Genomic DNA, 13,829 nt, shown 5'->3' on the forward strand with positions numbered 1-13,829 from the left:
ACTCTTGACACCCTTACAACTAAAAGGTCCCCAGATCCTTTAAAAAGAATGATTTCATTGTTCTTGAAAGTATATTTCCTTGAAACGTTTAAATACAGAAAAATGCATAAAAGACAGTAAAAGAAAAACATCCCAAATTCCATCATCCAGAAATAAATAAAGAATGTTATTTTACATGGTCTCACACAGGATAATGGATATCTAGAAACAATTTTACATGCGAAGATTATGCATGCTAATTTTAAGAAAATCTGTGAAATTAAGGTATACTTAAATGTAGCAGAATTAGAAAACAATGAAGTAAAGTAATTGCTTAACTTCAGTTATAATTTCTTCACCAATAGTTACCAGTTCTTAAAAAATCCTCTAAAGTTAAGGAAATAAAAAAAAAGATGACAGAGATTAGAATTACTTTTTTTTAAATTATGCATTTCAACTTAAGAATTATTATCGACCAGCTACTCTGAAAAAGAGGAAAATTAGTACACTTATCTTTCTTTCCTACCCCTAGGTTGTTCTAGTTACATTAGTATTTTTACACTGTCAGTGCCTATAGCATTTACATTCTGCTCTTTAACCATATAAATGATTTTACCTTGGTTCTATATTGAAATGGATTCAATGTGAAGGTGACGTTTTAATGTCAGGAAGAAAATGTGAAGAAAAAATGGATTAAGAATATTTAGGAAGGGGCGCCTGGGTGGCGCAGTCAGTTAAGCGTCCGACTTCAGCCAGGTCACGATCTCGCGGTCCGTGAGTTCGAGCCCTGCGTCAGGCTCTGGGCTGATGGCTCAGAGCCTGGAGCCTGTTTCCGATTCTGTGTCTCCCTCTCTCTCTGCCCCTCCCCCGTTCATGCTCTGTCTCTCTCTGTCCCAAAAATAAATAAACGTTGAAAAAAAAATTAATAAAAAAAAAAAAAGAATATTTAGGAATAAGATAGCCAACTGAGGGGGGGGGGAAGTTGACTTCCTTACAACAAATTTTTATATCACCTCTCAAAAGAAGCCCACCATAAACAACACCAAAAGAGGAATAGGGAAAAAATATTTGCAAGACCTACTACAAATTAATAATAATAAAGCCCAATGACCAGACAAATGGGTAAAGATCACAAAGAGTTTACAGAAAAGGAAACCAATGGCTTTTCAATGTATGAAAGATGCATCAACTTAGCTCATAATGAGAAATACAAATTAAAACTACGAGTTTTTCACTGATCTGAGAGCCAAGTTGAAAATTTGATGGTCCTCATCTTTGTTAGTGGGACTATAAATTGGTACAACTTCTTTGGAGGACGATTTGTCAGTATCCGTTTAAATTTAAAATCTATATTCCCTCTGATTAGCAATTCCACTTCCATGATTTTATTTAGATATCCGTATACAGTACACGATGACACGTGTACACAAACTCACTGCAGCAGTTTGTAATAGCAAAAGATTGCAAACCCCATAAAGAAGTTGGTTAAAAAAAGCATGGTCGTTCTGAGAATGTTACAGAGCCACTCATAAGAATGAGGTACCCAAAACATACTATAAAGTAAAACAGACAATCAAGTTAGAACAATGTTTAGAGCTAGCTCCCACTGGTGCAAAAATAAAATAAGAATATTTACTTCCATATGCATAAAATATCTCTAGAAAAATATGCACAAGATTGGTGATAGTGGTTGCTGCCTCTAGAGAGGGGCTCAGAATAGGAAGAAGATTTACTTTTCTCACTCTGTCTTCCTAAATTCGTATTACCTACCAATATGAAGAATGTAGTCCCTTTTTTAAAAAAAACTTTTTTTTTTTTAATTTTTTTTTTTCAATTTTTTTTTTCAACGTTTTTTATTTATTTTTGGGACAGAGAGAGACAGAGCATGAACGGGGGAGGGGCAGAGAGAGAGGGAGACACAGAATCGGAAACAGGCTCCAGGCTCCGAGCCATCAGCCCAGAGCCTGACGCGGGGCTCGAACTCACGGACCGCGAGATCGTGACCTGGCTGAAGTCGGACGCTTAACTGACTGCGCCACCCAGGCGCCCCATTTTTATTTATTTTTTTTTAATTTTTTTTTTCAACGTTTTTTATTTATTTTTGGGACAGAGAGAGACAGAGCATGAACGGGGGAGGGGCAGAGAGAGAGTTTTTTTTTTTTTTTTAACATTTATTATTGAGAGACAGAGAGACACAGAGCCTGAGCAGGGGAGGGGCAGAGACAGGGGTAGACATAGAATCTGAAGCAGGCTCCAGGCTCTGAGCTGTCAGCACAGCCAGACACGAACTGAGCCGGGCTCGAACTCACAAACCGTGAGATCATGACCTGAGCCGAAGTCGGACACCGAGCCACCCAGGAGACCCGAAGAATGTAGTCCCTTTAACCAAGCAAAAGAAATATATAAAAAGTTCTGGGGCCAATTTAAATTCAGTGTTTGCTGCCAGTCCTTGTTCCAGTTTCTTCGGTTCCTAATTTATTTTTTCTTCCTTTTTCCTTTCCTCCCTCTCTTTCTTTCTTTCTTGTTTTATCACTAGATTGGCTGGATTTTGCTATTGAGCCATTGTTTAAAAAGCTATTAAGAAAAAAAAATTGATTCAATTTTTAAGGCTTGAAAATCTAAGCTGCATTTATAACTGAAGAGCACCTTAGCTAGGACAAAGATCCACCCCCAAATATTTTTTTCAACCTATTTGTATAAGTCTTTCTTTACCCTTGGAGTTCAAGGAATTTTATCAGGTTACTGCAAATCAGTTCCATGGTGTCTTTCTTCAGGCCTCTGCTTAAAAGTCACCTCTTTAGGGGCGCCTGGGTGGCGCAGTCGGTTAAGCGTCCGACTTCAGCCAGGTCACGATCTCACGGTCCGTGAGTTCAAGCCCCGCGTCAGGCTCTGGGCTGATGGCTCAGAGCCTGGAGCCTGTTTCCGATTCTGTGTCTCCCTCTCTCTCTGCCCCTCCCCCATTCATGCTCTGTCTCTCTGTCCCAAAAAATAAATAAACGTTGAAAAAAAAAATTAAAAAAAAAAAAAAAAGTCACCTCTCTAGTAAGGCCTTCCCTAACTCCTCATCTAAAAAGTTAGCTCCTGAGACACCTGCATGGCTCAGTCAATTAAATGTCTGACTTCAGCTCAGGTCATAATCTCATGTTTCATGAGTTTGAGCCTCGCATCTGACTCTGCTGACGGTGAGGAGCCTGCTTGGGATTCTCTTTCTCTCCCTCTCTCTCTGCCCCTCCCAGCATCTCTCTTTCTCCTTCTCAAAATAGATAAATTTAGGGGGAAAAAACCCCACCCAAACATTAGGTCCTGGGGCACCTGGCTGGCTTAGTTAGAAGAGCATGCAACTCTTTAACCTGGGGGTGTGTGTTTGAGTCCCATGTTGTGGGTAGAGTTAATTAAAACAAACAAACAAACAAACCACCAGCTCCTGCTCCAGCTTTATTTTTTCTGCAAAGAATTTACTACCAACTGATATATATTTACTTTATCATATATTTACTTGTTAGTGTTTGGAACAGTGCTTGGGCATGTAGTAGACAATCAGTAACTGTTGAGTAAATGGTGGGCTTGTTTGATTTGGCCCACCAAATCAAATTAAGATGAAATCAAGTCAAATAAAGATCCAAACAGTTATTTCCAATAAAGTTTTCTTCAGGTATATCTTTAAGTATCTTCTGCTAGATGTGTTTTGCTTTCTTCTTCAGGAGTAATAGGTTGGCATATAATTAGATCTCCTGTCTTCCACAGATGCCATCTTCATTATAATCATCTTTAGAATTTTTTCCCTGGCATTTAATTTTTATTTCCCTACAACTTTCTATCCTTGGAAATACCCTAAGTGGATTGGTTTATTACATTTGTTTATTGCTTATGATTCTGTGTCTTAATTTTTCTCTTCTGTGTCTTTTCTTACCTCTGCCCACTTGCTTTTTATATCCTTTTGTTGTCTGTGCCCTAAAATTTGTCTTTGAATCCTTGTAGTATCTTCTTCTTTGAGGTGCTTCTCCCCCTTAGTTTTTTTTTTTTAATATTTTTTATTTTTCTTCTCCCCCTTAATTTTAATACAGCCCCCAATTATCCTTTTTTCCCCCCTTTATGGTAGGGCTTTCTATGTCCCCCCCTTTTTTTTTTTTAATCTTCACCTACTTCAAAGTAATAAAGATGTTACTTTATCTTGGGTTATCTGGTGTTTTGTTCTGGTTGTCATTTTTCCCTGAAGACATGCGGAGCTGTTGCTGAGACACACAGAGTAGAGCACATGTCTAGAACGCATGATGGCTCTACACCAAAGGGAATGGGAGTCCTTTGTCCTATTGTTTCTGCCACCGTGTTCCTGTGGGCTGCTATTTACAAGATGAAAACACTTAATTTTCCATGGAAAAATTAGCTGCCTTCAGATCTACCTCTTCAGAAACACTTACAGCCAGAAAATAATACGATAATGTTTACAGAGTTGTAAGAAAAAGAAAACATAAATGAAGATTTTGTGACCTACACAAGGTGCTCTTCAATTCTAAAGGCAGCTGACAGTTTTAAGCTTTCAAATTTAGGCAATATAATCTTTCTGAGTTTTCCTTAAAACCAACCAGCCAACAAAAGAGTTGAAAAATATATGTCCAGAAAGAGGTTAAATAAATCTGGCCCAGTCTGTGCCAAATAAAAGATCTTTATATTGTACAAATCTCCACATACTTCACTGATATTGAGGGAACCTACATATAAAGCTTATAATAAAATGTTACATGAAGAGATGCTCAAAACCACGATGCTTAAATCAAATGAATAAAGTTAACATGATACTCTTGTCACCAACATGTATGATGTAAGGCGATATAAATGTATGCTTTGTATATTTATTGTGTATCTTCACTGCCTGATGATTTGTCAACAACCTAACTGAAAATCCCAGGGTTGGCATGTGGACCATTGGCAGACTGTCCTGAGAGCACCGTATTAAAGTGCATGCAGATATTAGTCACAGGAACATCCAAGTGATGACCAGAGCAAAGAGAAATACTCTTTGTCATAAGGCAAAAGGAGGGAGGGGGAAGCAGAGAGGATGGAAAAGATTGGGAAAAGACTACCCAGGGGAATGTACAGCACATCCATTGTGATAATCTTGCCGTTTCTATGCCTTGCTGTTATCTCTGGATAAATGACAAGGCGGCATGTTCTAATCTAGTTTGTCATGATGAGGCGCCATAGGAATGATTTACCATATTCCACTACAACATGACTTCAAATCCCCCTTCTCAAATACAAATTTGAAAAATTACCCGTAATAGTTCCGCTGACGTTGGCCTTTCCTGAGGTATTTTCTGCAAGCAGTAATCAACAAATCTCCTAAAGGAATCTGTCCTGCATGTGCAAATACATTGACAAAAAAGAAAATGAGGGTCTGTGGAATACACTGATTACTTAAAATAATTCTCACTCAAGGGAAAATTTTACGTTTTAAGAGCTTTTTAATAAAATATATGGAATATTAGAAGTGGACCATTTTCAAGTTTATAGTATCTAAAAATTCATATTTGGATAATGAATGTGGAGAATTTAAAGTTAGTCAACACATAAACATATCTTAATATATAAGCAAGGTCAAAACATAATTTATATAAGAAAATGAAAAATACTATTATTTACACATATTATAGTTTTATGCACATTTTTCTTTCCCAAGATAACAACTCTCCTAAATCTCAAGTCTATATTCTTCATGGCCAGTTGGCAACCTCTCCAACACCCACCACCTATAACCAGGTGGGAAAATTTGAAGCATAAGGGAAGAGAACTTCGGAATATGCCTTCTGGATGAAAAAACATTCTTCTCTTGAGAATCCCATTTTGTCCAGTCTCTTTAAAACTGTCCTTCTTCTTTAACTCTTGTGGCCGAAACAGTTATCAAAGTGTCATAATTTTCTATATGGAATGATACATCTTCTGATAGTGTATGGTCTGATAGTGATAGTCTATGTTCAACATATTTAAATAGACATATAATAAAAGAAATGACAAGTGGAAAAATAATGACATTAGAGAAGGTACTTTATCTCTGCTGAGAAGTGATAAGAGCTAAGATGATCAATACGAGACTGTCAGGATTTAAAAGACAAGACTTATTAGGAAGATAACAGGGTATGTTCCCTATAGAATTTCAGTTCCTACACGCAGTTTAAGAACACAGTACAAGTGACAGTGAGAAATAAATAAATAAAAATGTGTGTGTGTGTGTGTGTGCGTGCATCACCAGTTCACGCCTGTAAAGCACCACTGCACTTCCTCTAACATACAATGAAGGAATGACATGGTTTCTAGGTCAGATGTTTAAAATGTAATTTAATGCGTGCCAAATACATATGGTGATTTCCTTAGAGATTTAAAATGAGAGCAGAGTCTTACCATTCATTAGACTGTAGCGTTGGGGAGTCATTCTGGGCAATGTGGTATAAGGCACTCATGGCATTCATGTTGAAAAGGGGGGGCTTCCGTTCCGCTGAAAGAAAAGAAACGATAAAGTACTTCTTGAAAGAAATCAGGCAGATAGAGAAATAAGGATCTGTGGGCAAAGCTTTGCTGCTAAATCAACGGCTCATTACTGTCATCATGCGACATAATCCACTTATTTGAATCTCTAAGGTCAGCCCAGGACAGTCCTTCAGAAGAAGCTGCTGGTCATCTTAATGTACACTGGCAAAGCTCCTAACAAGCCCATTTCAAAAAAGACAAAGAAAAATTTCTTTCTTTTTCACGTATCTTCAAAAGGCTGGTCTTGGCTTGTGTTTCCACAACAGGTATGAACATCTTCGTGTGTATGTATATTGGTTTAAAAATATGTATTTATTGGAAATGAAACCCATACGGCACAGAAAAATAGAATGAGAAGCATTATTATAGAATGGAACATCTTAAGCATTACTAACATAGCATGTGAGATAAAATAATTCAATTCAATAAACACTGTTTGAAGGCTCATCCGGGCCAAATAAATGATACAGGTGGTGGTGGTGACGGGATACGGGAGGAAGGGGAAGATAAATAATAAGGAAGGTTTGGTTCACTCCCTTTTATTTTTATTTATCTATTTAAAACATTTTAAGTTTATTTATTTATTTTGAGAGAGAGAGAGAGAGGAAAAAAAAAAAAGAAAACACAAGCAGGGGGGGGTCACAAAGAAGCAGAGGCCGAATCCCAAGCAGGCTCCACACCATCAGTGCAGAGCCCGATGTGGGGCCCAAACCCACCAACCATGAGATCATGACCCCAGCCAAGGTCAAGAGTTGGACGCCTGACTGTGCCATTCAGGTGCCCCAAGATTCACCCCCTTTAAAGAGAAACTCAGTGCAATTAGGTATTTGTTAATAGATTTATTCCAACCCAGCCCATCATGGTCTCTTTTTGGGAATTTCTATAGCTCTGTTTTAGTATACTGCCTACTTGGCCTGTGCTCTCTTATTGCACTGACATAAACATACAAATCTTTTCTCTCAAGAAACAAAAAAAATCATTAGCTCTAAGAGGAAGATCTTATAACCCTAATGCTCTTTAGCTTTTATTTATTCCTCAAGCAACATGTAATAAAATGTTATTCACATATAAGGTGCTCAGTTTGTTGACCAAAGGAAAGAAACAAGGTTCTAGTTCTGAGTACTTAATTTTATATTAGTTACTAGTTATTATGCCCTAGAAGATAAATCACAACCTCATTCTACTGTGCTTATCCTAATGGATTCCTTACACAGTCCCCCCTTGCAATTCATAATCTAATTCTCAGGTTTTATCAGAGTAACTTGGTTTTTAAGCAAAGATTCTTCTATTAACCTTTTTTTAAAATGGAAAACAGGTCTTATTCTTTGCAATTCTAAGAAACAAGAACTTAGGGCAGAAGTAATATGAAAGACATTTTCACTCACAGAAGGATGAACTTGTAAAAAGCCAGGGAGAGAAAACAAAAGAAAGCAACCCCTCCCCCCCCAAATTTGGAAAGAACAATGTTAAGAGCAGTAAACTTTAGGGGGCGCCTAGGTGGCTCAGTGGGTTAAGCGTAGGACTTAGGGCTTCGGCTCAGGTCATGATCTTGCTTTATGTGAGTTTGAGCCTTGCATTGCGTTCTGTGCTGACAGCTCAGAGCCTGGAACCTGCTTCGGATTCTGTGTCTCCCTCTCTCTCTCTGCCCCTCCCCTGCTCACATTGTGCCTCTTTCTTTCTTTCTTTCAAAAATAAACAAACATTAAAGGCCAGGTGTGTTAAGACTGGACTTGTCCTATAAATGCATTCGTCTCAATTTGGCTATCTCTGGCTATCTCTCTTTAGATTCTGTCGTCTCTCTTTCTGCCCCTCCCCCACTTGCTGGACTGCTCTCTCTCTCTCTCAAAAATAAACGTTAAAAAAAAAAAGAGTAGTGAACTTTAAGCCATTGACAGTATTCCCACAGAAGACAACTATGGTTATTCATTCATGATACTTTGGAGGGGCCTCTTACAGTCTTGACTAAATGTTCTCTGATACCTTTAAAATGTGGCAGTCTACTATTCTACAAATATTTTTTCTTAACCTCTCAACAGGATACTATACACTCATGAAATAGATACTAGTATTACAGGGGCATGAACTGATAATAAGTAGAAATTTGAAAGTTATAGTGTGGAGGCGCCTAGGTGGCTTAGTCGGTGAAGTGTCCAGCTTCAGCTCAGGTCACGATCTCATAGTTTGTGGATTCCAGCCCTGTGTTGGGCTCTGTGCTGACAGCTCAGAGGCTGGAGCCTGTTTCAGATTCTGCTTCTCCCTCACTCTCTGCCCCTCCCCCGCTCATGGTTTGTCTCTCTCTCTCTCTCAAAAATAAATAAACATTAAAAAAAAAAAGTTGTCGTGTGGACAAATGGATTTGTATCTGTTTCAAATGTACAAGAGTTCAGGTTTAGATTCAGGTTTTTTTTTTTTTTTATTTTTCAGCAGGGACACGCTGGAAAGCTTGGCCTTCTGCCAACTTCAAGTATTTAAAGTCAGGTGGAACTAGGAACTCATCGTGTAACCATCAATGATTTCCCATCATTCTTAGGACAAAGTCCGGATCCTTAAACCATACCCAGTTTACCTTTATCAACATGACTGTAGATGAGGTGCCTAAGTGGCTCAGTCGGTGAAGCATCTGACTTCAGCTCAGGTCATGATCTCACAGTTTGTGAGTTCAAGCCCCATGTCAGGCTCTGTACTGACAGCTTGGAACCTGGAGCCTGCCTTGGATTCTTTGTCTCTCTCTCTCTCTCTCTCTCTCTCTGCCCCTCCCCTATTTGTTCTCTGTCTCTCTCAAAAATAAACAAACATTAAAAAAATTAAACAAACATTAAAAAAATTAAACAAACATGACCCTGGCGACCTCTAGCATTTCATTCTGAGAAGTAATGCCTCCACCCTCTTCTTTTGCTTCACTGAGAGAACCAATTTTAGAACCTTTCACACATACTGCCTCCTCTGTTTGGACTCCCCTCTCACTTTCATTCCCTCAACTTTATCTGGTTAATTGTTGCCAACCTTTCAGACTTCACCTTAAATATAACTGCATTTTGCATTCATTTCATAAATATTTATTCAGGGATTATTATATGCTTGTAAGCACTTCCTCAGGGAAGCCTTCTCTGACTTCTCAGACTATTAGATTCTGTTACTGCAAATTATGTTTTTTCTTTCTACTATGGACCACAACCATAATTATTTGTGTAATTCTTTACGTAATGTGGGTCCTTTCTGCTAAGCTTCATGAGGACAAGGACAATGCCTACTATATTCATCTTCGCATTCCCACTGTTAAGCATAGCACCTGGTATCTATTTTTGGTGGTTCAAAAATACCCATAGAATAAATAAATGAAGGTAAGGCAAATTAAAGCAAGGAAGAAACTTTGTCAGCAAATAATCTTGGGCAGCAAGAAGTCACAAAAATGACTGAGGAGCGACTAAGTCTTGGGGCTTCCATCAGACGCTATGTGATGGCTTCATTCACTGCCAGAAGGATAGGAGCCTTCTCACTAAATGGCAAAAGATATAAAATTCAAGCTGCTAAGAAGAACACTGAATTGCACAGGAGAAACAGCCAGGAAGGGGGACTAAAGAAAGAACAGGAATTTGGAAAGAGGATGAAGGCACAAAAAACAACAACAAAACCCAATTCAACAGTGACAAGAAAGGCAGTAGCTTGGAAACGAAGAGGGAATGGCGAGGCCATAAGTAGCCAACACTCCACTGTGAACGACACAAGACAACAGCCAGCCACACAACGGTAGAATAGCTTTAGTAGTTAGAAGCACATGACCACAGGTACTCTAAACACACAACATAGTGCTGTGGTCTGAGAAGCATTTGCTAAATACTAGTTTCAAATGGCCTCAGCTATGCTCAAGTCCTTTGCTAGATGTGCTACATAAATCCTCTGGGCCATGGTGACAGGATTCATTGCTAAGCCAGCATACTATAGAGCAAGGGTTGGGAAACTATGGCCTGCAGGCCAGATTCACCTAGAAGCCTGTTTATGTAGTTTTATTGAACTACAGCCACGTTCATTTATAAACATATTGTCTATGGCTGTTATTATGCTCAACAGCAGAGTTGAGTTGTTATGACAGAGAATGTATGGTCTGCAAAGCCTAAAACACTTATTATCTGGTCCTCTACAGAAAGTTTGTCAACCCCTTACTATAGAATATAATAGTCTGCATACGATCTTCCACATTAGCAGCAAAATAGGAATTAGGAGTGCTTTTGAAGCCACCTTGTGATATGTAATTCATATCTTCTCAAAAGAAGGGAGGAGGGTGGAATCCTAAAAAAGGTGTATTAACTAAAAGAAAAAAATAGTGATTTCTATTTAAAGACAATGGTCAAGTTTTTGTGGCAACAGGTTTCTTACAAACCAATGTGCCTGAAAAACATAATAATTAGTGATAACAATAGTTACTACCACTTACTGAACCCCTACTACATGTCAGGCACCCATTGCTGTCGGTCGTAATTCTCACGATAGCTCGGCAAGGTAAGCGTGATCATTCCAAGCATTATTTTCCAACTAAGTAAACTGAGGTTCAGCTAGTCTGAATAATGAAACTAAGTCACATAGTAAGTGGCTAAATTGGGATTTCAACCCACCTTGTAGGAATCCAAGAAATGTGTTATTTTCACTAGGTCTCAGTGTCTTTTTGACAACCTGGTGCATTTTATGATAGATTGTACTGGGATTTTAAAAAAAAAAAAAGGTGGGAGGGGTCCTGGCTGGCTTGGTCAGAGGAGTCTGTGGCTCTCGATCTCAAAGTTGTGAGTTCAAGCCCGACACTGGGTGTGAAGATTACTTAAAAATGGATAAACTTAACTAAATAAATAAACTTTAAAAAAAAAAAAAAAAAGCAGCAGCAACAGCTTCAGAAGAGTAAATATGCCTGCCTTCCCCTAACAGCCATCACAACATTCATTTATTAACAGATAAACAATGAGTGGCTAACATGAAAGAAGAAAAGTCCAGGCAAAAAACCTACATAAAGACATGTTTTTGGGTTTTGTTTTGTTTTGTTTTGTTTTGTTTTCCTGGAGAATTCATTTCTGAGCACAATAAATGCCCTGACGAGGCTAATGGACCATTTGCCAGCTTCTATCATAACCTCTATAGGTAAACTAAGTTAAGCATCTGTAGGTTAAACAAATGAACATCATATTAACTTCTCCTAAATAATCTTGAAAAATAAAATTTTTGCTGACTGGCCAATTTCAGTGTCCAAGGTTTTCAGAAGATTCTTGCATGTAACTAGTTCTCTCAGTGGAAAATTAATTTAGCAAAAGATAATTTATAGAATAGGCTTCACCACTATGGAACTGTAGAGCTTGATTCAGGAAAAAGGGACAGTGCCAGTAACATTATCATCTTCCTCCTTTGTGATGTTACCCTAGCAATTTAAATTACAAATTAGGGAGCTTTGAAAAAAAAATGCAGTATTATAGAAGTAATGTCATAAGGAAAGGGTACAACATTATCCACAAATTTCAAGGTAATTTCAATATTAAAAGTACAATTTAAAGTATTGCAAACATACAGAAAACTTGGAAAAATCATTAGCTTCCAGTTTTATATGCAGCAATTTGGTCTTTTTTTTTCTTCATGTAAAAAAATACTCTTCTTTTATATATGCATTAACAAGATTAATGCTAAGGAGATATATAGCAAAGCTGTCAAAAAGGTACTTGAATGGTCTATTGCACTAGCAATATAATACATTTTGAATAATTGTTGATAAGTTAAATGTCCTTGGTAACAATTTTACTTAATGAATATTAACTGAGCAGGTACTACCATTTTTCTCTGAATCTAAGATGCTACTGACTATAAAATGTACACTGTTTTATGTAAAACTTGGGGAAAGATGCTGCCAATTATAATTATAAAATGCGATTGCCTGTAAAATAACCACCAGTTTTTTTTGTTTTTTTTGTTTTTTTTTGTTTTTTTTTGGGACAGAGAGAGACAGAGCATGAACGGGGGAGGGGCAGAGAGAGAGGGAGACACAGAATCGGAAACAGGCTCCAGGCTCTGAGCCATCAGCCCAGAGCCCGACGTGGGGCTCGAACTCACGGACTGCGAGATCGTGACCTGGCTGAAGTCGGACGCCTAACCGACTGCGCCACCCAGGCGCCCCATAACCACCAGTTTTAAAGAGATGTTAGAATGTCAATTAAAATCTTGGATGAAATATGACATATATCATGATTGCGTTGATAATGGCCAACATTTATTGAGTACAGTATATAGAGATTATAATAAGAAGAACTTTAAATTCAGATTTTCATTTAATCCAGACAATTCTAGTAAGGTAGGAGATCTTATTACACAAATTTCATAGAGAGTTCAAACAATTTGACCAAAGTCACGCAACTAAGAAATGGCAGAGCTAGAATTAGAACTCAAGTTTGTCTGACCAAAGTCTATGCTTGTAAGTGTAGTTCATTTTATTAAAGGCAATCAAAGTTAGGCTGATACAGAGACAGTGTTTTCATACATACTTTAATTCATTTTTATAAAAAAATAAAATCAAAAATTAAGCACAAACCAGGGCCTCTCTCAAGAGAAAAAGTACTAGAAGCATCTCCTGGGATGACTATTTGTTTCACCCAGTGTGAACTTCTGTTTGAAACTTCAGTCATTACTACATCTACATAGTACAAAAACTGATGTAATGGTGATCTTGAATGATCATAAAAGGGTATATTCTGTTTGCTTTATTTAAGAAGGCTGGAAAGGGTAGAATCTATACTACATTTAGAAAGGTCATGGTAAGAAAAAAAATTGTAAAAACAATGGGTGGACGCTAATAAGCTGTGAAATTCAACTTGGGTAGTACATCCTCTTAAATTTTCATAACTGAGGAGATGCTGCTACGGTTTCAGTGTTTTAAGTATAATTTTGGTTCACTTTGGAATATAAATGACAAAAAAAGGAATAATCCTACGTATGAATGCCATTAGCTGTTATTGAGCATTTGCTATGTGCCAGGCATTATGCTAAACACTTTACATGTGTTATTTTACTGAAGTCCAGCAACATCTATTGATAAATATTGTTATTTTCACTTACATGAGAAACTGAGGCTCAAGGAAGTTAAGAAAGCTGTTCAGGCTCTCATACTCAGAATGAACATGTTATGCAACTCCAAAAGGTGTCATCCACATCCTAGACTATGTGAATGCCCGCTGGTGTTATGTGTAGCCACATGGGGTGGTCCTGCCCACTAAGTGTTGGTGAAGCCAAAATTCAAATCCAGGGTGTCTAATTTTGAAATTTACTCTATACTGCTAACTCCATGCTAGGCAGAGGGTAGGGTT

General features: G+C 37.8%; 1 protein-coding gene across 3 annotated transcripts in view; it reads right to left on the bottom strand.

Moving 5' to 3' along the window:
• The window catches only part of TAOK3 (TAO kinase 3), a 180,886-nt gene that overhangs the window by 52,248 nt on the left and 114,809 nt on the right, over positions 1-13,829 (bottom strand). For all 3 annotated transcript variants that reach the window (XM_025933299.2, XM_086681802.1, XM_086681801.1), the window contains exons 10-11: positions 6,376-6,469; positions 5,253-5,334 (exon numbers count right to left, since the gene is read on the bottom strand). In XM_025933299.2, coding sequence (XP_025789084.1) covers positions 5,253-5,334; positions 6,376-6,469 — 176 coding nt within the window. The remainder of the gene's footprint in view (positions 1-5,252; positions 5,335-6,375; positions 6,470-13,829) is intronic.

The sequence above is a fragment of the Puma concolor genome, chromosome D3, assembly GCF_028749965.1.
Source record: "Puma concolor isolate L17-30 chromosome D3, mPumCon1.1.hap2, whole genome shotgun sequence".
NCBI classification, from domain to species: Eukaryota; Metazoa; Chordata; class Mammalia; order Carnivora; family Felidae; genus Puma; species Puma concolor.